Raw genomic sequence first — 26792 nt, 5'->3', positions numbered from 1 at the left:
AAGAGTGCACATTTCTTTCCTCTTGGCTCTTGATAACTTTCACCCGGTTACTAACGATGGCATTTCGCCATGTGTAATAAATTTTAATTACAACCAACACTTTGCACAGCATGTTCTTCTAAGTACATTACATGCAAACATGCAGTGTTATTTACAGACGCAAGTCCCTAGATTAGTCCGCCTTAAGTAATTAATATTCATGATACGCATGTATTTAAGCTGCGTGAATTTTCAAATTGTAACTTCCCTTTGAAATGTCAGTCAGTTGAATCACCATATCTTTATGGTTCTCCAAGAAAAAAAAAACATTGTTGGCGATGGACAAAATCATTCTGCTGTTTTTCTTGATCGCCTCGAAGACATATGTGATATCACAACAATCGAGTAAGTATAAGACCATTTTCTGCTAAAGGCAATAATTTTCCCATAGAGATTCGGACAGACTTTTCATGAAACAGTCAGCCATGAGAGATGAAAAGCCAGGTTTTGTGTTTGAACGAAGCTTTCTACATAGATCGACAAAAATAGTTTGTAGGTGCGGATCTTGTGGTTGATTCGTGATCACCAAGGTAAAATAAGCTGTGCTAACCAAGTGAGCTGGATGGAAACATTAGTACTACATATTACCCCAGAAAGTGGAATTGAGTACGCTTTAATTTGCACACGCTACTATCAATTGGCAATTATACCCGATATTATGTGTAAAATATAGGGCAAGGAAAATCGATATTTCTGAGAGAAAAAATGCAATGGTGAGTTCGTCTATATTTTAGCTTTAATGACTCAGATAAGTATTTCAGTCATTGATGATATGGATGTAACGTCATTCAGTTATACCTAAACGTGAACAAGTTCCCTTGAAACAGAGAACGGGAATATTTTTTACTTAAGGGGCATTTTGTAGTAGCACACAGCATAAAATTTTCTTTCTGACAGCACAACCAAGAACGTTTCTGAGGAAAAATTAAATACCAACGTTTAACTTAATCTTTAATCTCTGTCATTTCTTAAGGTCTAAACGTCGACGTGGACCTTTCACTTACTTTGTTGATAACAAATACTTATATTTCCATTTTGCCAGCCAACTTTCCAACTAAGTCATAACCAATAAATAACTTCATCAAACCATGATTTCGGTTTCATTGGATAATGTTGCTATTAAATAGACATGAAGATATTACATAGATAGCTTGTTTTAAGCATGATTCGATGAGTACATCATTTTTGTATTCAATGAATCAAATGACACTAATTCTGCAATATGGTACCATGAATACAAAGTCAAAGATGATTTTAGCCCCGGCATTACATTTGCAAAGTGTTTAACCGTTTGAAGAGCAGAGATACAGTGCTTGAGTGTGACATATTGAAATCAGAAATTCTTTCATATGTTATTGGGTGGAATATTTGAAAAGAAAGTATCACAGCCTTGCTTTTAAACATAAAAATTGGAACATTTGTTATTTTTAGAAATGCCATTTGGATGCATATGAGTGTAGTATTTACTAGGTGCAATAGTTTTGATCGAAACCAGAATCTTATCTCTGATATGCAGTGTTGAACGAGGTGACAGGCATAAGATATACGGACCATTGGTATATCTTTCACATGGAAAAATTTTGCTACTAAGACAGGACAAAGTTGATGATTATCAAGTTAACGTGACTTCCGATTTTGCTTTTCAACTGCAATTTAATCTGGTGTCTGAATGGTAGCATGCGAGTTTCCATTGATAATGGGTTTCGATTCCGTTGTTGGTAGAGATATGCACAGGAGAAACGTGTGATGTTGCTCAGTGTAATCGACTGCTTCAAATTGTACTGTGTGAAAGCTTGATAAAGAGAGAGAAACCTACAGACAAACACAGAGGCACACATGCGTATATAACTGTATGTTTGTCTGTCGGGAGGGAGGGAGAGAGGCAGACACAGACAAGACGAAGAAAGAAAGTAGCTGATTTCAGCCTTGGAAATTAGGTGTAGTACTGCAAATTCATTCTTATGTTAAAAATAACTTCATTTCATGAACATTTGAAAATACATTCCTCAGTATAGTAGCACTTTCAAAAAATATGGAAAGTGGGATTTCCATATCCCTTTTATGGGGAATTTGATTTCAATAGGACTGCCTAGTAGCTAAGAATAAATGTCCATCTTAAAAAATTATTGATATTAGAATCAAAAAGTGCCGACAATCTTTTGTGACTTATTGTATTGAGATCAATTCAATTTTTATGTTATGAATTAATTGCTCTTTTGAGAGATTTTACTGCCGACTGTATTGCGTAAAAATGATGTCGTAGCCAGTTTCAGTATGAGAGAGAAGCAAGAGTTTATTCTTACAACCCCTTATCAGTAGTATGCAAACTGGGAGTTCTGTGCACACCCCATTATAAGCCTCCATTATACTCAGGAGGCCGTACACAACCACGCAACTCGCCAAAATACTCGACTTTCACCTAAAATGAAATGGAGGTTCAAAATCCCATTTCACCCAGCTGGGCTCATCGACTTCCAAATGAGACCCAACATGGAAAATCCTTTTAGATATAGGAGATAATGTGTATAATGCATAAAGTAAACTTGCAAATTCCAAAGAACACATGCTAGTGGCTCAAGCTGAGCTGGACGGAGCTCTGCAGTCGCAAGTGCATGGGAAAGTACTGTGGAATTCAAAACTTTTAGATCAAAAGGAATTAGTGCACGAAGCCGTGTTATGTCTGTTGGAAGGGGGTACAGATAAGATATCCCTTTCTGGAAGGTAGGGGTACAAAAATGTGCTTATGGTGCTTCTGCATCGAGAGCAGAGGGACCTTGCGAGGAAACAGCAGTGATGTCATAGACCACTTTTTTTCGCAGAAATTTTTGGTGTCCTTCAGGGGAGGATTTGCAGATAATCTATCGGGGAGGTGCAAGCATCTGCCTACAACCCTGCAGTGGAGGTTGGCCTCACTGCATAATTGTTTGCCCTATCGACACGCGTAATAGTGGACAACATACTCCTCAACATGTACAAAATCCACCCTCCTGTGGCTTTCTCTGCTTTTGTCAAAAATCATCTTTTTGAAAATAAGTACGGTTGCAAGCTCTTGTTGGTGATACAGCCGACGTTCCAATCTCTGGCTACATCTACATAGACTTTGACTGTTTGCTTTATTTTTTGATAGGTGATCTTGTCTGGCAGCCCAATGCCCTTGGTTAGGGTGAAGATGTCGTAGATGCCAGGTCACACCATTTCTTTCGATTGCCAAGTTGAAATGCGATAGCGAATAGTGTTGTTCCCATCTGACACATTGTACAAAGAGTTGTACAGCATGCAGCTCCACAGCCATATGCCTGTGAACCCCGTTATATCGATGATGGGCTCAAAGTAGGCCACTCCAGTTTCCCCTACTTATAATGACCACATTTTGCTAATTTATATGATTTATATATATATATATATATATATATATATATTATATATATATATATATATATATATATATATATATATATATATATATATATATATATATATATATATATATATAACATCGGAAGCAACAACGGGCTTGGTGTGGCGGTGTCACCCTTTAACATCGAACTTGAGGACATTATAGATATAGCAAGGGAATACCACTGAAGACATAGATAAAAACAACAGCAAAGACTTTGTCATTTAATATGTTATTTGTTCTTGCTCTGACCGCTGCCCAGCAGCATAGACATAAGACTGTTTTGGCAGAGATCTGTTTGACTTGCTGACTCGGTCAGAACTAGGCAGGTGGCTGCAGACTCAACCTAGTTCGCCTTCAGCTTCAGCAGCACAGCTCAGCACTTTGTGCTGCACGATATCCCAACAAAGCCACTATAGCTTCAGGGTACCACAGTGGAGGATGTAACACCTAAACTCCCGCTAAAGGTGCCTCATGTTTTGATATATAATGACAATGATAATTTGTTTAAGCTGCAGGATATTCGAACATACCTGCCATCTCTTCGCGGCCCATGGGAGGGCCTTCAACCTTGTCTATCAAGAAGAGTCTGGGGTATGATGGCCTTGTGGCCAGTGGTGCTTGGAAACCTGGCACAAGCATGAAACCGGGATGTCCTTGTCCCTGAAGGCGCGACAATAAAGGCTCATGAGCCATACTTTAGCCTTGAATCTCTGGATTGCACGAAAAGCAAAACATATGATGCTTATTCTGTTTTCTTCACAGACGCAAGTTCCCTATAAATTGATATTAGCTGAGAAACTTGACTCCTCGATAAGCATGTGGACCAAACTCTTCCACAAGAGGCATGTTCCTATGGAGTCCTTCCAAAGCTATTTCAGCATCCGCTCTGGGCAGGGGATGATATCATCAAGATTAACCAACAAAACAAACAGAAGTGATTCTGAACTTGTCCTACCTGCTGTCCCTCTTTTGTTACCGAAAGTGCTCGTAAACTACCACAACTCATTGCCCAACCCTCTTGGTTCAAGCCACTCTTACATAGGATTTGATCTTGGGACAGGTCTCTGAAAAAAGAGATTACCCCCGTACATTGCGCCAGTTGTTGCTGCAGCTGACCTAAGGGACTGGACATAAATTACAGGGGGGGCGGTGTTTTTCGAAAAACCGCTGCGTAAAAAATAGTGACCCTTCAAAAGTTCATGCACAAAAATTAGTGACCCTCCCCCTTATCCGTGCATGAAAATAAGTGACCCTCCCCTGTTACTCAATACCCCCCAAAAAAACCCGCAATGTGTTAAAGACCCCCTTCTGACTTGCTATACTTTTTAAGTCGCCCTCCCGAAAGGAAGGCAAAATGTGGCCGATATAACGCGTTGTCCAAAAATATCAAATCATATGTGTGTGATAATTCATGTAAATGTACTTTGCTTGAAGTGGCAGGTAAAAAGTGCATGCCTGTACAAAAAATGTAATTTTTAGGTTTTATCGATAATGTTGATTCACTATACATGTAGTCGACTATAAGAAAACTACGAACGTGTATTTTCCAGTATAAAACTAGCTATATCTGTTCATATACAGATGTTTAATAACTGATATAGATATACTTGATTAGCATGGGTTGTTTACAAGTGCACATGTGAACAAGATATTTGATTTTGGAATTTCTCTCAAAATGTTGATCCACTATACATGGGAGTCCATGACAAAACTATACATGGGAGTCTATGACAAAACTGTCAAAAAATTTTCAGAATTAAAAATTTGCACTATTTGTGCATATATGGACCATGAATAATTGACATAATTGTGCTTGATTAGAAGGGGTGGTACAATGTGCATCTGTGTACAATAACTTTGTTTTTGGAATTTCGCATAAAATGTTGATCCACTATACATGGGAGTCTATGACAAAACTGTAAAAAAAATTTTCAGAATTAAAAATATGCACTATTTGTGTATATATGACCCTGAATAATTGACATAATTGTGCTTGATTAGAAGAGGTTGGTAACACGTGCATCTGTGTACAATAACTTTGTTTTTGGAAATTCGCATGAAATGTGGATCCATTATACATTGTAGTCTATGAAGAAACTATGAATATTATTTTTTAAATACAAAACTTGGCAAATCTGTGTATTTATGTATGCTTTATTATTGATATTTATGTTCTTGATTAGACTAGAGTGGTTACAAGTCCATGTGTGTGCAAGAAATTTGATTTTGGAATTTCACCGAAATGTTGATTCACTATACATGGCAGTCTATGGTGAAACCGTATGAATAATTTTTTTCCAATACAAAAATAGGTAAATCTGTGCATTTATGTACACTCAATTATTGGTACTAATGTTCATGATTAGACTAGAGTGGTTTCAAGTCAATGGTTGTGCAAGAAATTTGATTTTGGCATATCACTTACATGTCGATTCACTATAAATGGCAGTCTATGATGAAACTATGAATAATTTTTTTCCAATACAAAACTTGGTAACCTGTGCATTTATGTACACCTAATTATTAGTATTAATATTCATGATTAGACTAGAGTGGTTTCAAGTCAATGGTTGTGCAAGAAATTTGATTTTGGAATTTCATCAAAATGTTGATTCACAATACATTGTAGGCTATTAGGAAACTACAAATAACTCATAGGTTATCTGATCCTAAATTGTTATTCAAAAGGTGTTCGACCTGAAGCTTCCATTTGTTATTGATGACACTATGCACTATTCTGAACAGTTTGTATTCTGTCAATGTCCTCAAAAAATTAAAAAATGTACATACAGCGACATGAACGTTTGACACCAACCTATACCCAATGTATTGTCAATGGGAGAATGATGTCAAATAAGTAATCTCCCAAATTGTTATTGAAAGAGTCATTATAGGGGACAGTTATGCACAATAGTGTTGAATAAGTAGAAATCATGACAACTTAAATCAATGTGGCTGCTTGGATCATCAATACATTGTTTATTATACCTGAAATTTGCGCCCGAAGGGCGCGCCGAAAATGGTAATGGCAGAAAATGAAAGTGCCAGGAGGTATTTTTTCTTTTTCAGTATTCCATAACGTGGATATGCAATTTCAGCTTTGATGCATGAAAAAAGGTGACCCTCCCCCATAGGCTTGCACAAAATTTTATGACCCTTCAAAAATGCTTGCGCGAAAAATGGCGACCCACCCCCAAAAAACACCGGCCCACCCCCCTGTAATTTGTGTCCAGTCCCTAACGAATTCAAAGTGTTCTGCCTCCATACATAGACACAGGCAAGGAGACACCACCGAAGTTTTCTCTCTGACATCAAATGGGGCCAGGTCAAGCTGCAACTACAGTATGTTGTTGTTAAGTGTGCTGATTAAAAAAATAATTCTGCTGAGCCTCTTCTTGAAGAAGCCAAGCCAGTGTTGCGAGAGGGACCACGACATTGAAGGGACATTCGGGACTGTGATGTGAGAGAAGGACCAGCACCACGGGCTCGATGGCGGTAGGGGTTCTGGCGCTCTGGATACATTTTTGCAGTTGATTAAAAAGAGAATGGTACCCATTATCGACTAGATTTACAGCGTGAGGCTTAGCCAGATGTGGCTCAATACACATGTAATCTATGTGCAGGGCCTCACAATGCTAGGGGTTTCCAGGATATAGCAGAGGGCGAGGGGTTTCTAGGATACAGATCGGCTTCAAGTGGAGCTCTTTCCCTTCTCAGTTGTGGAAGGCCTCACTCTTGCCCACCTCATGGCGCATCAGGGTTTCCTCACTTGATGACAGCCAGCTGAGTTAGTGACTCTTTTTCTGTTGGCCTTCTTGCTGGAAGCCCAAGCATGTGTCCTCCAGGACTTTAGTTAGGCATTTTGTTTCCCAAAGCCGAGTATGACTGTGCTGTCTAGCTTCTGTGGCGGGACGAGCTGCAGCACTACCCGGATGCTTCCGTGGTATCTGCGGTCATGCATTGAGGGGGTCCCTATATAAATTTTAGTTTTTGCAAACAGTTTGATCCTGTAACCAAATGGGCTCAAGAGAGAGGGTTGTTCTCACTATAGCCCCAGAATCCTCATTTTTGGCGAGTTGCGTTGTTGCGTATTGTGAGCATCATGAGTGAAATTGAGGTTTAGAGAGGGGTGTGTGCCAGAACCCCCCACTTTGTATTCTACTCTTACCTCCTACAAATGCCAAAGTCTCTAATACTCAAAAATTAACAAAACTTTGACTGTGCAAAAAGTATTTATCTAATTTGAAAGTAAGGTGTCGCCATAGTATTAAAAATATATCAGGATCAATCACTTAGCATGATGGAATAAACTATGCCCAGGTATGACTTAAGACATGCCGGCCGTTTTAAATAGAATGAGTTACCGGTTGGGTCAGTTTGTGGGCCAAAGGTCAGTAAGGCCTTAATCTCCACAAAAAAGCATTACACCGACTTAGACCCGCCTGTCAATTACGTAGATGTCAGGCTACGAAGTATACATGCCTGTATACACAGGCGCCAAGGAATTCTGTGCACAGTACCCACAGTACCGATTACAGTGACGGGTATTCGTAAACAAAGAGACGTATAATTTTATACATCTCTTTGTTAACGAATATCCGTCACTGTAATCGGTACTGTAGGTACTGTGCACTAATACCGATTAAATAACGCAGTTATAATGACACGTTTATGACTCTCCTTTCATGTGTATGAGTCTGCATGTAAGGAGATAAAAACACTGGTAACGACCATTTGGTGGTATATACAAAGTATTTCAATATCAACATTGTCAATCTCGCAGCCACCTCAATGTTTCTGGCAAAGTTATCTTACTATTTAAAGCCAGGAGAGTCTCTCTCTCTCTCTCTCTCTCTCTCTCTCTCTCTCTCTCTCTCTCTCTCTCTCTCTCTCTCTCTCTCTCTCTCTCTCGTCACCGTTATAAGTGTGATATCTTATAATCTCTTCGTTCACTCTGCAGGCTCAAAATGTGAAGAGAACTTTTACAATATTGCCTTTGGTCATTTTACAACACCGAATTATCCCGACTACTATGGCGACAATCGAAGATGCCATTACAGTATAAACATTCCGAGAGTGAGGAATATCGTCCTTGCATTCATTGACTTTGACGTAGAGGCGTTCCATGATTTCGTTCAAATTGGAACCGGAGAAATTTTGCGAGAAAACGCCATTATTAATTACACAGCTGAACACTTCTCTGTCAGGCCTTCAATGGAAATTGCTTCAGATTTGGTTTGGTTGACTCTCACCTCAGATTCAAGTTACGGGGGACGTGGCTTTGATGTAGCCTTTTATCAAGGTGAGAAGACTTTTGAATGCCTTGACGACGGAAAAATATAGTCACTTTTATGTATTTTCAATTTAGTAGTATCATAATTTGAGGTTACAAGATGAATTATTGGTGACGGGAGCATTCTGCAATGCCTTACATCGGTCACTTTGTACAAAAGGAAAACTTGGATATAAGTGGTATAGTCATCGCCGAAAATAATGAATCACTGAGACAAAAAGGGAAATTAAATTCTACATAAGATCTTTCGATTTCCGGGGATTTTTATCCACGCTTATTCCAACTTTTACCAACACAGAAACAGAACAGGTTGGACCAGTTACACCTCTCTTAGTCGTAATGTTCTTAATGATTGTCTGGTCATTATATCTATCGCATGCTTTTTCCACCTTTTCCCAGATTCTTGAACCTAATTGGTTAAAATTGGTTGTTCTGGCCATCTTGATCACCCCTTTAAAATGGTTTGGTAGGTGACTTGGAAAGCAACATTGTTATTAATGGTCTCGTTACCAGTTTAGCGAAAAACAGGAAAATATGTCATATTTCAAGTTAAATAAGGGAATGCGGCTACACATATCGGCTATTAAATTATGTCGGGAGTCGTGTTGTTTAACGTTTTCTGGTACATAAAACGTTATTGAAAGACTAAAACCTTAATTAGCAAATAATTTCATTTGTTGCTTGAGCCCTGTGCGTTTACTGTTCTATCAAAGTGAATGAAATTATCTGATACGATGAGTATACCTTAGGGAGCCGTCATTATTTACGGCCTGTTGGGGGGGGGGGTCGGAGGAAAGTGAGGGGTCACTCACAATATTGGAAACGTCAAAGGAGTTGCTGAAAATGAAGAAAGGAAGACGGGGATTGCTCAATTTTTTGGTGCGAAATATATTGAAACACCTCTCAGATTGCACAATTGCTCACTTCATTTCTGACAATTTTCGATGCGAGAGGGGGCACCCCCTCTCTGGCTTTCCCCTTTGGAAGCTCTAACAGTTTTACCAGTAAAAGACAAATTGAAAACACCTCAGGTGCACCAGACTATATCATTGCACACATCAGTTTCTCAAATTTTTCACAGGATCCAGGACAAAACTGAACTGTTGATAATTTATACTTTATTAACACAGCAATATATATTTTCATTGACTTCAGTTCAATAACAAATTTTATTATATTTAACGATACCGTATTCTGGCTATTCATTACAAGCTTACAGCTGGAGAAATACACAGGGAGGTCACATTTTTCGTTCCTGCATATTCTATGATCTTCAATCTCTGGCAAACTGAGAACTTTTTTTTAATCTGTTGTCATTGTTTGGTTGTTGAATATCGTGAATCAAACACTGATCAAGCAAAAGAAAATGTAATGAAAATAAGTGTTCATGTAATTTTCAAACAATTTTACCGAGTGCAAAATAAATTGAAAGACGTCTCAGTTTCTTAAAAGTGTTGATACGGAAGGGGACCCCCTGTTTTGCTCCCCCCCCCCCTTGGAATCTTCGAACAATATTGTTTAGTAAATAACAAATTAAAACGCCATTCAGATTGCACCAGACTGCACCATTGCACACATCAGTTTCTCAAAATTTTCACAGGATCCAAGATAGGGGACAGCCCCTTCTGACACTTTCCCACTCAGTCTCTCGTGTGTTCCCCCTGTACTTTCTAATGCTGCCCAGTCAGACATCCCAGTGAAAACCCTGTTACGATACCCATCAAAATAAAACAACACTGTATTATAGGATACTGGTTACAGCGTGAGCTTTTGTATCTGTATTTTCTGGTTAACTTAAATTTCATTTTGTTGCTTTCACCTTTTTCAACCGTCATGAGATAATCGATAATAATCTAGCCGGGTACATCAAGATATGAAAGGTCTATTTTTTGTAAATTTGACAAATACATGAGTTGGTATTTAACTTTTCTACGTGGGGGGTTTCAGTCAAAATGTCTGACTTAGCAGAGGGGAGGTTACTCTAAATTTCAGAATTTCCTATGAAATTCCTCTGACCCCAAGGTCGAAAATATTGACGGTTCCATAATGTGGAGAAGCGTACAACCAAAGATAAACTAGTTTGAACACAAATGATTTCGTGCATATGCTTTTCTGGTGATTACACCTGTTGCTAGGAGACAAAATAGCCATATATAACATTTAGTAGTAAATTGCAAGGTTGCTTATTCACAACAATGTTATTATCGTAACAATTGTGTAGCCTATTTAATTCAATTTTCGCCCTATAAGTCGACCACAAATTGTATGTGAAATCATGAATGATTTCTGGATTTAATGACCTATAATATAGTAATTAATTATTTATTATCTTTCTCTTTATTCTCCAGGGCCTCACTGTGGTGAGAATTTCTACGGAATTAACTCTGGTCATTTTACATCTCCGAATTACCCTAGTAACTATGGTAACAATCTAACATGCCATTACATTATAAGCATCCCAGAAGCACACAGTATCAGAGTTACATTCCTCGACTATGACGTAGAATCATTGTTTGATTTTGTTCAAGTCGGCAAAGGACCGATTTCGCACGAAAATACCCTTATTAATTACACAACAGACTACATCCATTTGCCGCCTCCATTGGAAGTTGCATCAGATTTCGTTTGGCTGGTTTTCAGATCAGACTTCAGTATCGCGAAACGTGGTTTCTACTTGACTTTTTCTGCAGGTAAGACAAATTAAAGACATGCTACTTCAACGAAAAAAAAAATAGTTATGAATACTCAGATTTGTTAATGCATGGGCAAGGATTTACTTACATTTTAAATCAGTTTGAAATCCGACGTGGTCAGAAAATCTTGAATATTGCCCAAAATATGTTTCGCGGTTGATCAAAGTGAAATTTTTGATAATATGATACCTACGCCAAGTCACGTGACCAAAATTTTCCCGCCTAAACTGTATATTGCAAATAATCGAAAACTCGTACCTCTAAAGCATCAAAATGTTTAAAATATTATGACCAATTAATGTAAAATGGGAATGAAACTCGTGTTGAAATCACTGGCAGACGCAAAATTATTGAATTTTAAATAATGTTTCCTCACAAACAATAAGAATACAATATTTATGACGTTTAACATGAATGTTTTAAATACCAGATAGAATTACATATATTTATCATTAGTGTCATGTATTTTTCAAAGAATGTGATATATGTTGTTTCCAAACGAGCAGAAAAAATCAAGAAAATTATATGGGTATAGGCCGGAATATTAAAATTAATAAAGACGTGAATTTAAGCGAGAAATATCAAATCTTGTCACGTGACTCAACTCGTCAAGATTGAGGCCATTAGGGAAAAACTGCATTAACTTGCATGGTACCTGAAACCCGGGTCCTTGCCTGACCAACTCGGGTAACAAACAGAAGAATTTTAATCCCCCAAGGTTTGAATGTCCTATTCTTATGTTATCCTATCCAGCTGGTGCCATTTTAGGAAAGGCAGGTCTGTGAAATTGATCCTCTGATAACTAAGTAGGGAAGTAGGGTATTGCTAAGTTAATGGAGCTTTCCCGTAATGCATATTTTTTAAAGGAAATTAATAATTCCAATAATTAGGCCAAAAATAAAAAAAAAATTGTAGTTTTTATAAATAATAGACAATTTTCTTACTTTTTGACTTTTTGCTGGGTACAAACACCAAAGGATTAACTTACCTTAGTATGCTGTGAAAGTCAAAAAAATATGAAAACCAGGAATACTTTCACATGCGCTCGGCTTTCATTTGTTTGAATTGCATACCATTGTGAGATTTCAAACTTAAATTTTAAAGCATTCGATGGACCAGCAACTACATGCAACGTAGTACCATAGTTTATCCTTTGGCAAGAAGCTACTGGATGCAAAAGAGGGTACGTAAATGAAGATTGGAATAGCAGCGATTTAAAATACAGTGTTTAACATTATGCCTCTATGTACCTAGTCTTATGACAATAAGGCTAAATACACATTGTAAGAAGACAACATCATCGATAAAAAATGTAAAGTTGTGAATACCAAAACTTCTTAATAACAACTCTGTCAAACTCAAAATAATGCTGTTTAATTAATTCCGGCGTTGAGGAGTTGTTGTTCTGAATATGCTTTTTTGTAAGAATTTGGCTTTGTACACTTCAAGTAACCTCTCGTTTTGGATGCTAATAATATATCTTATAATTTCGTCTTTTTTCTGCAGGGTCAAATTGTGATGAAACATTTTACGGTACCAACTCTGGTCATTTTACGTCTCCGAATTATCCGACTTACTATGGTAACAATCTAAGATGCCATTACATTATAAACATTCCAGGAGTGCAAAGTATCACACTTGAATTCATCAACTATGACGTAGAGAAAATGTTTGATTTTGTTCAAGTAGGCAAAGGACCAATTTCGCACGAAAATTCCCTAATTAATTACACAGCAGACTACAGCCCTGTGCCGCCACCATTGGAAGTTGCATCAGACTTCGTGTGGCTGATATTCAGCTCAGATTCTAGTGTCGGAGGACGTGGTTTCTCTTTAACCTTTTCTGCAGGTAAAACGAATTGAGATGATAAGTATAGAAATAAAATCAACAGTCACTGGTACAAAATATTGCGAGAAAATGGTGAGAAATTGGTTACTTTCTTGCTTTTTGTGAGATTGCTGCGAGGTTTTATTTTTTTCGCAATTGGCGGGCAAGAATATATTCTTGCAACAAATCTGCGAGAAACAAAATTCTCTCAAACAACGCAAGAAACGATATTCACGCAAAACAAAAAGTGCTGATTTGCTTTTCTGTTATTTTTTTTTCTCGCAGATTGAGAGCAATAAAAAAAAATTCTCGCTGTTTGACTGCTAGAGTTTGTATTTTGCTGATTCATGGCGAGATAAATGCCCGCGCGTTGATTGCGAGAAAAAACGAAATCTCGCACAACAAAGTAAGAAAGAAAGACTGCATTTCTCGCTATTTTCTACTAGTGAAGGGCAAATAACAAAAGTAATCATTTAAATGATATCAATATGCTAAAGAATTGATGACGGGCACATCGTCTGCATTGCACTGCCTAAGATTGGACAGTGAAAAAAAGAATAGTTCAATGTCCACGGACTAGTCATCGCCGTAAATCATGCATCACAAAGTAAAAACAATATAGATTCTTTATAACATATCTCGGCTTTCATTGGTACTTCTCGCACCTTTTCTGCAATACATAACTCCTCCACCTATGGGCTGCTAGTCAATAATAAATCAATCGAATATTTTAACTTATTGATTATCAAAAACAGAGTTCCATAAAAACATTAATACGTATTTTTATTAGAATAATGCTACATGCATGTTACAAGACGACAAACATCATTGATAGCTTTGTAAAATATTTAAACAGGGATCTCGAGAAAAAGTGTCGTACTCGAAAAAGAATACTTTTACTGTACTTGAATGATATGCGCTTTTCGACTAGAGCTTGCCCTTTTATACGAAGGGAACGAGGTATACTCTCGGTTACCTATCAGTGGTCAGTGATGATCTACCTTAAAATATGTTGATTTATTCTGCAGGGCAAAATTGTGGAAAGGAATTCTACGATGATAGCTTTGGCCGCTTAACATCTCCGAACTACCCGGAATACTACGCTAACGACCTAAGGTGCCAATACATTATAAGCATCCCAGGAGTAAGAAGTATTACCCTTGAATTTCACGACTATGACGTAGAGCCATTTTTGGATTTTGTTCAAGTCGGCAAAGGACCAATTTCGTACGAAAACTCACTAATTAATTACACAGCGGACTACTTCCCTCTGCCGCCACCATTGGAAGTTGCATCAGACTTAGTTTGGCTGATTTTCAGTTCAGATTCTAGTGTCGCGGGACGTGGTTTCGTCATACAATATTCTTCAGGTAATACTGAATGTAATGATATTATAATTGTTTGCTTTGTTACACGTCTCTTGCGCGGACCGTTTGAGCCTTTTAAATGTAGCTGCTATTTCCTAGTAAGTGACGATTCTAATACGAGAACATGACTTTATAGGCTTTGCTAGCTTTAACGATCCTCGATTGAGTATGATTATTTTGGTATTATACGTATAGTAGAATGGGGTTGAGAAACTATACAATCTATCATACAATTATGAATGTTGTGAATTTTAAATCACTTAATTCAAAATTACCGATTGGTTGATCAATCAATTGATTGATCGAATGATCAATTGATTGATTGACTGACCAACTTACCGACCGACGAATAGATTGATCTTTTTAATTTCACTTACAGATTCGAAATGTGGCGGTAATTTCTACAATGCACCTACTGATGGCATTGTATCCCCAAGTTATCCACACTACGATGACGGTGACCAATTTTCTTGTTATGAGATAAGTATCCCTGATGTCTCGAGTATAACTTTGACATTCAATGATTATGACATTAGAGACGGATTGGGTTACATTGGTATCGGTACTGGGCAAGATTTGCTTGAAAATACTCTCTTCAAATCCAAAAAACATTACGCTGTCTTGCCACCTCCACTCGAAATCGCGTCAGATTATGTGTGGATTGTTTTCGCATCCGACGGATCTGTCAAGCAACGTGGTTTCAACATGACTTATTCCTCGGGTAAGGGCTACAACTTTATTGATAAAAATATGTGTTTTTATAATCGTTTTACAGAAAGTACTATAAATCCTTAACGTTTTCTATTTAAATCACCCCTAAGCTACTGTATGAGGACTTTATAATTAAGCGATAACCCCCGCCGCAGGAGGGTATAAATGAGATTTTGATACAATGCGCGACATATAGCTAGAGCCAATAGGCGAGTTGTATATGATGGGAATTGTACCCAAATCGAGTGTATACCCTACTGAGACGAGGGTAATTGCTGTTAATTATATCAACTTGTGGGTCTTTGTTGTCTTGCTTGGGTATTTTCGTCACTTTTAAGCCCAAAATGCAGAAAACGGTCATATGAGAGATCGAACATCGGAAATTCAGCGCCCGAGGCCGAGCATTTTTATAAGTTTGGATCAGGTTGACAACAGACGCACACAGTATCCTAAGATAACAAACGCATTACGTTCACCAGCATTGCATTTTATTCATATGCAACGCGACCATTAACTTGCGACCTGCTGCAGACACAGAAAATGAGTGAAGAGTTCAAATCACATTAGTAACATTAGTAACATTGCTTTTCGAAAATTTACATAATAACTATAGTCCTGGCAGTTTTGGCGTACTCTTTGTCTCATTTTGTACCGATTCGTTGACCAGCGCAACATTCAGTCTTGGTACAGTGATGTTATTTTTGAATGATGGATAATTTGGACTTTATTATACGAGCAAGCAGCTTCGAAAATATCCAGACTTGGGGTGACAGGACTGTGATACGGTTTTGCAGAGTGTGCTGCCCGATTCAGCGAGAGCTAGACGCTGACACTGCTTGTTGCATTTGATGTCAACTTTCGTCGCAGTCACCAGAAGTAATCCCATCGTTATTTTGAATTTCTCAGTCTACATCGTTAAAACATCCTCGCATGTTACAGCCCAAACTTTTGCAAAGAATATCTGAACATAACGTTACTGTGAAGAAGTATCAATTTATTCGTGTATGAACGAATGCTATATTCATGATTTTAAAGAGATGTGTGTCGTGTCTCGACTCCCGCTGAATCAAGCAAAAGTGCACGGTGCGCCGTTGCCCTAATGCAATGATTTGTGTACATCAAACACAATTGGGCTGCTTCAGAGGTGTCTTTCATCATTCGCCCCGGCTTATTTTCACCAAGAGGTGAGTTACAGACTTATACTGTTATCTGAGTATCGAAATTCGGATATCAGTCTTTGAAACAAAGCGACTGTTTCGGATTAAGTTTAGATCGGTACGTTCAAATGCACCGGCTTGGCAATTTTAGGGGTCCGTTTTAGCACTGCTAAAACAGTATTTTAGCATCGGTGGAATGAGCTTTCGTCCCAGCAGAATGGCGCATGGTAGCATGATATAATATAATTTTCGATGGGTGAGGCTTGAGTATTTTATCCTATTTATACACATAATGATTGAAGAAAAAACATATACATACACACACACACATATATATATATATATATATATATATATATATATATATATATATATATATATATATATATATTGACTACAGATGAACACAATTGAACGAAATTACTAAACATGTTGACCACTCAAAGATGTATAGAGGGTGAAAGATGTTAAGAGATGACATGTAAGTAAATTGCTAATTTGCATATCTAAAGGGGTTTCCTAATTAGGAATGGTTATCTAAACCGACTCACTCGACAAAACGTTTTTCTTCTCCGCGGTTTGATAACATTTTCACTTCTAGGGCTTCTCGAAAGAGACGCTGTTTTGAAATTTATCCCTCGACATAAGGCCAACAGTGTAACATGGTCATAAACGCACGCCATTTAAACCATCTAACTATAGTTTAATAGGTATTTAAATAGTCATCAATATGATAAACACAAAGACCTACTCATTTTACAGAATCAAATTGCGGGAAACGATTTTACAATATCCCAAATGGATACTTTTCATCTGCGGATTGTTCCAGCAACAATTGTCACAAAGGACATTGCAATAATGTTATAAGTATACCAGGGGCGCTGACCATTAAATTGGTGTTCGTGGACTTTGACATGGGAAGCCCTCATAACTATGTTGAAATCGGTACTGGGCTACTTTTGCACGAAAACATCCTCTTCAGATACGACAAGTTATCCGTTCCTCCACCTCGACCCTTGGCGATTGCATCAGATACGGTTTGGGTGACTTTCCATAATGAAAGTAGCATTGACGTCAGTAGTAGCTTCAAGATAGCCTTTTCTGAAGGTAAGGAATTATTGTGATTTCGTTGTTTGTATACCATATAAGATCGAAAACGCAATTATATCCACATATGTCCAGTGTTTCGTTGTATGTAGTGTGCGCACGTGCTTGAATATTGGTCAGAAGGCAGGGAATCTAACTACGACGATGAGACGATGAAAGGTGTAATTTTCTAATCCTGAGTGGCCACCATCTTGTATCTGAAGCTAATGATTATAACTGTGATGGAAAATGATAATCTAGATTTGGTCGCTTTTATGATACATGGATGACATCGTGGAGTCTCCTGAAGGGTAACATTAAATGAGTTTAGCAGCACTGTCAACTGAAATTGGTTGATCTTAGAAGAATTTACACTAGTCTCGTTGACCTATTATCAACCTTTCGAAACAGGAAATGCTCATCGGACGTCTGAGCAATATCGGCGTGTCTCGGAAGCCTGCCCTCAACGTCGGGTCCACGGTATCTGTTAATCTGGTGCCTTACCCCATTTCTACCGCTGGCTGTGTTGTTTACGCGCAGCCAGAGGTAGAAATGGGACAGAGTCGTACTAGAACGATGTTTTACATTTTGTTTCAAACGGCTATTTAAACAAAGATCGTGATTTAACTCACAAGCTTGTTCACTTGACAGGTTCATATTGCGGAAAGCGATATCAAGATGTGGAGAAGGGATACATTTCATCATCGGATTGTACTAGTGACGAGTGCAAAGACGCAAAATGTAATAGCATAATACATATGCGGGAAGCATTCAGTATCAAACTGAAGTTCGTGGAGTTTGACATGAGAAGCCCAAATGACTACATCGAAGTTGGTACAGGACTTTATATTAACGATAAAGTTCTGTTCAAATACAACAGTTCGTCCCAACCTTTACAAAAAACATTGGAAGTTGCGACGGATGCAGTGTGGATTTCATTCCACACTTACCGTATTACCGGCTTCGTAAGCAGATTCAACATGACTTTTTCCAAAGGTAAGAGATAAAGGTTACGAGAAGTTAAAGGTAGACGAACCTCTAGTATCTTAAATCTACTATGCTCTAACGAATGAATTGAATCACGACTAGAAATGGCATCAACGGTAAAGAGAGATTTAACATATTGTCTGTGATACCCTTAGCAAAGTTTATCAGCAAAATATGCATCTTCCCCTGCTTAGTTTATTACTTTCTTTCTTTAAGAAATAATATAGATTAGGTTTGTTTCTTTCGTGTGGCAAATGAATAAATGAGAAATTCAAATCTCCTCGGGAAAAATTTAATAAAACCTGTAAAAAAGAGGGATGTAGGAAAATGTTTGATCAAATTGTTGCCAGCCGTTGTACATCACTGAAAAAAGTAGGGCCTAATTGAGCTTGTTAGAAACCACTCTACTAACTAATTTACCCCACCAGACCGGTACGCAAACTATTTATTACGATAAAACGCACATTAGATCGAGCGGTGTCATAGTATCACAATGCTAAGCCTGTAGTGTTCTTTAACAAACTTTATAAACCAAGCTGTGGCAGGGTCTTGGTCACTGAGACCCACGACAACTTGAATTGATGCTACGAGTATAACATTCTATTTATATTCACGGACCATGTCAGTTTTCAGTGATGTTACTGTTATATGCTGTTACAAAGACGTTCGGTTTTATATTCACGTCACAATTTTATTTCAAATGAATTATATTTCAAGGGATCAATCAAAAGAGTGTCAGAATAATTAAAAATGCTCTTAATTAAGAATTAAATCAGCCATCTTTTTTAACATATGTAAAAGACGCGACAATGCTTCAAAACTAGCCAGGTATTAATCACGGCTCTTAGTTTTGACATACAAAAACGGATTTACTCTATATTCTGGTTCTTTGACTAAATGCCTGGTGGAAGCTAAACTCTGCCGAACTTAATTGTTGATTTGTCAATCTCTTTGTTGTTGTTGCTGCTTTGTTCTTTTCTTACTTTGACCTGGCGATTTACTTGCCTTGAATGATAAATATTGCATGAATAGTCAATAGATTTGATGTAATAAATTACTGCCGATATGGAGACTTTTCTGTGATATTACCAAAAACATAAGTTTAATCTTTGATAATAGACTTATTGTCATCACGGTTCAAAAGAAATGTTCATCACGGTAAAGTTAATTTCATCCATTACCTCAGGGGCAATTCTAATCATCATTATTCATTTCTGCTTTACTCAGCTTCTGTTAAGTGTCAGATAAGAGATAATAATTTAGTGTTCAATTCAGGCTAATTTTCTAAATCCCTTTCCAGTTAAAATAAATAATGTTGTTTTTCTTGAAAATTCTACAGTGTTTGTTTTTTATCTAAATTCCCACATTGATAGTTTATTTTTGCAACACTAAGGTATTGTATAATGTTGATAGTATATATTTTCACGTTGCGGTTTGGATATTTCATCATGGTCGGGTACATTATTATTTTTTTCTTGATAGTCATCGCTATCCTGGTTACTCTTACACTGGGGTCAATGTAACACAGAAGCAGGCAATCCATGTGATTCGAGATTCGCCAGAGTTTAATATAAATCACAATATAAGCTACGAAAGCGGGCTTACACCGACGACTACTATTAAATTATTGTAAACACGCGAGTTAATGGAGCCTTCCTGTTATGTTTCCATTTCATATGTCCGTCTTTTTAGTTTGTCTGAAAAATAACTTTATTTTTCGTTCTACTTCTCCAGTGTCTTACCGATATTTGACGTCGCTCGAAAAACATTCATGTTCTTCTTTCAACAGGTGCTCCATGTGGGGGCAGGTCCTTAAATCAACATACCGGCAAACTGCGACAAAAGGGAAAGACTACCAATTATGTTGATGACGAAGAGGCACATTGTGTGTACTTCATCAGTATTCCAGATGCTCTCAGTATCTCTCTTGATTTCAATTTTGGATTATCTCGTCATGCCGAGATCAGCTGCGGTGAAGCGAGACACGGAAACTTAGTAAAACGTTACAACGATCAAAAATCCATAGAAGTAGCCTGTAACATGATATTACTGATAGACCGACCACCACCGGAACGCCTGGTCATCAGTTTTTCTGTCGGTGAGGACCGTGTTGTTCATAGGTCTTGCAAACAGACAGTTATCAAATGAGAGCCTTTGATTGGTTATAATGTGTGTATATACTGTTAACAGTGTATATATATATATATATATATATATATATATATATATATATATATAATATATATATATATATATATATATATATATGTATATATATTAAGGGAGAGAGACATACAGACATACAGGACTGACAGAGGGACAGAGCCAGAGACACAGAGAAAGTAAGAGACAATAATCATCAACAAGTTGAATAATGATAATATTTGAAATGAGTTCACAAAAGTTGTATTGGACCGTAGAGGTTTTATCATACACTGTCCGGAATGATAAATGTGCGCTTAAACTATATTAGGCATTGTTTTTCTAAACTGGTGCTTGCTTTGTTCAGGGATTGAACCGTTGAAAATAGCAACGCAACTACTAACAAGAGTGAAATTATTCACCTCGATAGCAAATATTTTGACATTTGGACAACTTTTGAATCCCACATACTGTTATCTACAAATGAGCGTTCTGAGTAGATCTTGAACATGATTCGTTCATCAAATTGGCGCAACGGCCCTGTGTGATAAGTGAAAAATCACGGAGTGCTAGGGCGTTTCCCCCGTAGCTTTACACAGCACGTGGATATATGTATATGATAGTACATGCTCACAAAATATCAACGCTTCTTTCATGCATAAATGTATGGAAGGAATGCTCCGTTGGCAATTTGGAGCCAGTACAGTGTGCCGATATACAAATGTCATGTGTCCATGATTTCAGTATTGTACTTGAGAGGCAAATTGAAACACTGATCATTTTTCTAATACTCTTGTTTCAACAGAACATAACTGTGGAAGAAGAATTATTAATCAACGTTTCGGACATATCGTCCCATCAAATCTTCATAATGCCCACAGCGACGACTTGAGGTGTTTATTCTACATATCGATCCCAGATAATCGACTTATCTTTTTGATTTTCAACTTCTTTGATCTTGAGCATGATCAACCTTACATTGAAATCGGTACCAGCTCGCTCATTAGTGATCCTGATAGTCGTTTGCACAGATTCACCGCAAGTTCTAATATTCAATACTTTATTGAAGCAAAGGCAGACAAAGTGTGGATAAAGATTTACACCGGCCAAAGTGAAGCTAGTCAAGGAATTAACATCACTTATTCAGCAGGTTGGTCAAATCTTGTTTTTTGAAGAACTTCAATTCATTGATTAACCCTTAAACTTTAAAATTTGCCCATTCAAATGTTTCAAAGGAAAAACATGTATTAAGATAATTTGTTTAACATAATGGTGACAACGGTGGTTTATTTGAATTCCTTGTTTTATGCTTTACTCGTTCATAGACCCAATGCCTCCAACTGTTCCTAAGATAACCATTGACAACGATCCTGTCACAGAGGGTGATAGATTGATCCTGACTTGTCATTCGACTGGAATTCCGCCTCCCGACTATAAATGGTATTACAACGGAGAATATTTGAATATCAATGACAAACAATACACCATTGCTGCTGCCTCTGTTGATGATTCTGGAGAGTATTCGTGTACTGCCACAAATGAAGAAAATACAACTCGGTCATCCATATACGTTGACGTATTACGTATGTAAACACCAACAAGTTAAAATGTTACAAAACTAGCAACTCTCTCTCTCTGTCTGTTTGTCTGTCTCCCTCATGTATGTATGTATGTATACACACACACACACACACACACACACACACACACACATATATATATACATATATATATATATATATATATATATATATATATATATATATATATATATATATATATATATATATATATATATATATATATATACAAACTATTTTAATCGTCACATATTTTACAGTGTGTCGTTTGCGCTTGCCCGTTAGTTATTTTTTATACTGGACCTTGTATATTAGTCGATGGAATTCGTATGTGATAACTCAACCGTTCTTTAACACTTATTTTACAATGTATACCTACTATTTTTTCGTCACAAGGTAAATTGCATGCATAATGTGTGTCAAGAAAGGTTTTATCATAGAATTTAGCCTGATTGCGAAAATATAAATATCAAAATTCGTTCTCTCGTTTGGCAATAACGTAAACTTTTAAATCTAACATTCCCGTGGTAAAAATAAGACCTTTAGCAGTTTACCCATAGTTTCCTACCTCCTAAGGTATGTAAGTTATTGTAGAGACGCTGAACAATAACCATATTTAGTGTAATAGATATGTGTGTTTTATATCACGTGTCCCATTTCGCCAATAAGTACTGTCAAAGCGGTAAGAAATAATTTTATGTTCGAAACTTTGTGACAATCGAGAGAGAGGACTAATGGAATTGAAGACGTTGAATGACTGATCCTCAATTAAGAAAAATCAGTATGTATTCAAGGTTTCATTGAACCAAATCACGAGTTACGATGAGACGTGTTTATTTGCAAGTCGATTGACTTAGTGCGCATTCAGTAGTGACGATGAGTTTCTTTTATCAATATAACATAAGCTTACCATGTTTTTATTTTAATCTCACAAAACAGATCATTCATTTCCATGGATCATTATCTATATCGCCGTACCGACTGTTTTGTGTCTCACCGCGACTGTAATCGTTTTACTATGCATCTGCAAATGTCGACGAAAACGTCGAAAGGAAGCAACAACCGGTAATGAAGGAAAAATAGGTAATCACCTTTCGTGGTTTGTGGGAGATTTCATGGATTTTGAGTGAAATTTCAAAGTAATTACAGGAAGTAATTTATGTTCTGCTTATTCAAATTTTCATTTATCTTTATTTAATCTTTAATATTTATCTTTTTCATTTATCTTTTCGTACTGAATAACAGTTGACAAATCTTTGAAATCTGAAATGATATACTTTGATTTTGATTACAACTCTCACTTCCACAAAAGTGAAATTTGCTGTGTGTTATGACTGGTTACAATAATGGCACAGATATCAACTGAATTTATCTCATAACCTTTCCATTTCTACAGACAATGCAAAGAATATCGGGTAAGTTTACACACAGCTATTTACCGAATATGCTGTCATGAATGGACAAGGGATCTGTGCATAACGCTACAGTGTTAAAATTACGTCAGGCAAGGTCTTATTGTAATGAATATTCACTGAATATGAAATGCTGAAGAAGCAACACTGACCCTTTCAATGAAATTCTGCATCGCACCATGATACTAGGATGGGTGAAACACTTGATGGTAAACGGCTAGTACAGGAATAATAAAAATCGCATTTTCATGTACACACCTTAAATGGATGTAAGGAAATGATACCTCGGACTTATAGCAGAAATATATCTTTTGGCGGCTATATAAACGTCTGGTTTGTATGATAGCAGTGCCTTAGAAAATGCCGTTTGAATAGATAGTCTTTCTCTGTTTCAACTATTATACGCAGAGATTACCATTCTCCGAGGTTGAATAGAATTAACTTGCTAGTTTGGTCTAGTTGAAGAGGTCAAAGTACAGTCACGTGACATTTATACTCTAAGATTTCCACAACTTCATGGAAACTGAAAATTTGCATTAGCTCTTGTTACACATTTCCAATTATTTCCACATTGCCATGGTGAATGACAATAATCATTGAGTTGTCAGAAGTTATTGTGCTTACTTTCTGTGTTTGTTATTCACTCAAAAGTCTAAATACGTCAAGTTTCGGTTACATCATTTGCATAAACAGTCAGTAATTCCAAACGTCATCGTTTGAGAAAACTACAGAACTTCTAGCGAATTGATTAGGCATCAAGCATATGCCGCAAGCGGACGACGCGGTCTCAGAAACGTTGACAATTACTTTGCCGTAGCTTAAGAATTAACTATGCTTTGGTAACGTCAACGATTAATATTAATTCATGCATGTATTTTTCTTTCCAGTGATGAAAACTGCTATCTTGAGCCTGAAGAATTTATATACAGTGAACTCGATATTCCTATGGAATCACTTGGTGAATATGAGAAACCTGGCAAGTATCCTACGTATATGAAAATAATCGCGCCGCCTTTCAACTCAATTAAAGCTATAATCTGAAGGATAAGACTTCTTATAACGATAGGCAATCCCAACTTAGCGAATGAATTGCATGTAATGAAGATATACGAGTAAGTGAAAGGAAGTGTACCGAAACAAAGTGAAAAAATAAACATATCCAAAAAAATCAATACATTGGGGATGTACATTAGGTTTATTGTGTATATAAATGAGTGAATAGGTGAAAAGAATTGATGTATCTGCGCATGAGTGAATGAATGAATGAATCAATCAATCAATCAATCAATCAATCAATTAATGAACGAAGAATGATTGCATTACCAGATTGTTGGAAACAAAGATTGGTCGAAGGCCTGGCTTACGAGTTGATGAATGAATGAGTGATCGGACAGTAGAACCAACGAATGAATGAATGAATGAATAGGTCTAAGTTGAATAAATTGATCGATGGTTTGATGGATGTATTGGTTAATAGATGGATTGATTAATGAATGAATGGATGGATGGATGAATAGATAGCTGGACGAATGAAAAATGAATCATACATTTCTTCAACTTTCCTATTACCACACAGCCAAACCAAAGTCCTACACTCCAGCAGAGGAGACGTATTTGAAGATGTATTAAGACAAATGGATCTGATTAACAATGGCAGTAAAAACTTAGCTTTTACGCAGAGAAAAAATGCAAAATTTTATCAACTGTCAGTAGGCTTTTACGTTATTGTTTTCATATGATGCTAACTGTAATGGAAAAAGAATTTAAGATGCTAACTGTAATGGAAACAAGATAGCAGAGAATGGTGATGTAGGCAGACTATGGTGCTGCATCTATATCTCTCTATCGAAAGACATCGCATTATTATTATAGAGTGTACTTCAATACAAAGCTTTATCCGTTCTACTTCCGATAGCTTTCTGGTGTTTTTATAACAGTAAATAATCATTTTAGGGGCGGTCATCATTTAGATCGTAAAACACACTTTCGTGTAATGCATCATCTCGACATAGTTAACCCACCTAAAAAAGAAAGACAAGACTTTAGCTCAAACTTTCCTCAAACAAAGTTTCTAACATCAAAGTCAAGAATAGGATTACTTTTTACATTTAAGTACTAAAGCATTAAATTGCCCAGCATTCACCGATGTTTGAAATTCAAAATAACCGCCACACCTGCCAGTTTAATCTGCACGGGATTCCTGATTTTTACAAAGCTATGTTGGTGTAAACTTTATTTATTCCATAAGCTTTACAGGGTCCCATATACATATAGTTGTGTAAAAATGTGAGAGTCCTTAATGAGTCACCTACATGCATTCTATTTTAATTGCACCAGAGACTTTGAAGCCTGAATTGTGCAGAGAATCACACTATTTCGCTACACGTGTCTACAGTTCATCGCATTGTGAAATAATACAAGACCGTGACACATAGAATGCTGCCATTTTTAGACTCCTAACTTATAATATATGTGACGAACGTGTATGAATACTTAGATAATTATTTACTTGAACAATTAACAATCATACGTTTTCAACCAATGTGTAGTAACAAATATTACATGTTTAGCATTAAACTAATTTTTGCATACTAATAAGATGTATACCTTTGACATTATACTTATATATTGCCGTATATGTAAGCTCCACTCGAGACACGTTATATTTGAATACTCAAAATGTCTAGTCATATCTCAATGTATTAAGTCGATTTGTTACATGATTTTTCAACTCTGATATGTTTTATTGAAACCGTCTAAAATGCGAGTTTCCAACGCATTAAAAGGAAATTGTTGAAGTTGGATGTCCTTGAAACAGAGTGAAAACATCTTCTAATTTTTTGTTTTTCATGAAGAAAACTATTTGTATTTTTAAAGACTATTGTGAGCATATAGTGTTTCATAATGGGACATTACCAATTATAACATAATAATATATGTACGTCTTCCCTGAACGTTAGTTAGGTCTTAATCTCTGACTTGGCATCATAGTGATTTTTCCTTAATGAAGCTTTTAAATATACACGAGTAATGCGCATTCTACATAGATATTTTAAACAGTGTATTGTAATAAACCACAAGTTCTGAATTGAACCAAA

General features: G+C 36.8%; 1 protein-coding gene across 1 annotated transcript; it reads left to right on the top strand.

The window, feature by feature from the left end:
* Nucleotides 1-240: 240 nt before the first annotated feature.
* Nucleotides 241-26792, top strand: LOC139125192 (cubilin-like). Its single transcript, XM_070691294.1, has 15 exons — nt 241-384; nt 8400-8741; nt 11081-11422; nt 12932-13273; nt 14281-14622; nt 14999-15340; nt 17250-17594; nt 18225-18569; nt 20350-20658; nt 21508-21852; nt 22028-22285; nt 23222-23365; nt 23679-23697; nt 24582-24670; nt 25271-26792. The coding sequence occupies exons 1-15, from the start codon at nt 318-320 to the stop codon at nt 25321-25323; spliced, it is 3684 nt and encodes a 1227-aa protein (XP_070547395.1). The 5' UTR covers nt 241-317; the 3' UTR covers nt 25324-26792.

This window comes from Ptychodera flava (genome assembly GCF_041260155.1).
Source record: "Ptychodera flava strain L36383 chromosome 3 unlocalized genomic scaffold, AS_Pfla_20210202 Scaffold_25__1_contigs__length_14229661_pilon, whole genome shotgun sequence".
In the NCBI taxonomy this organism is placed as follows: Eukaryota; Metazoa; Hemichordata; class Enteropneusta; family Ptychoderidae; genus Ptychodera; species Ptychodera flava.
This window is presented reverse-complemented; position numbering and strand designations above follow the sequence as displayed.

Coding starts and splice junctions, on each gene's coding strand:
- LOC139125192 (XM_070691294.1), top strand. CDS start 318: ATGGACAAAATCATTCTGCTGTTTTTCTTGATCGCCTCGAAGACATAT. Junction 11,423..12,931: donor CTACTTGACTTTTTCTGCAG/GTAAGACAAATT, acceptor TTTTTTCTGCAG/GGTCAAATTGTGATGAAACA. Junction 15,341..17,249: donor CAACATGACTTATTCCTCGG/GTAAGGGCTACA, acceptor CTCATTTTACAG/AATCAAATTGCGGGAAACGA.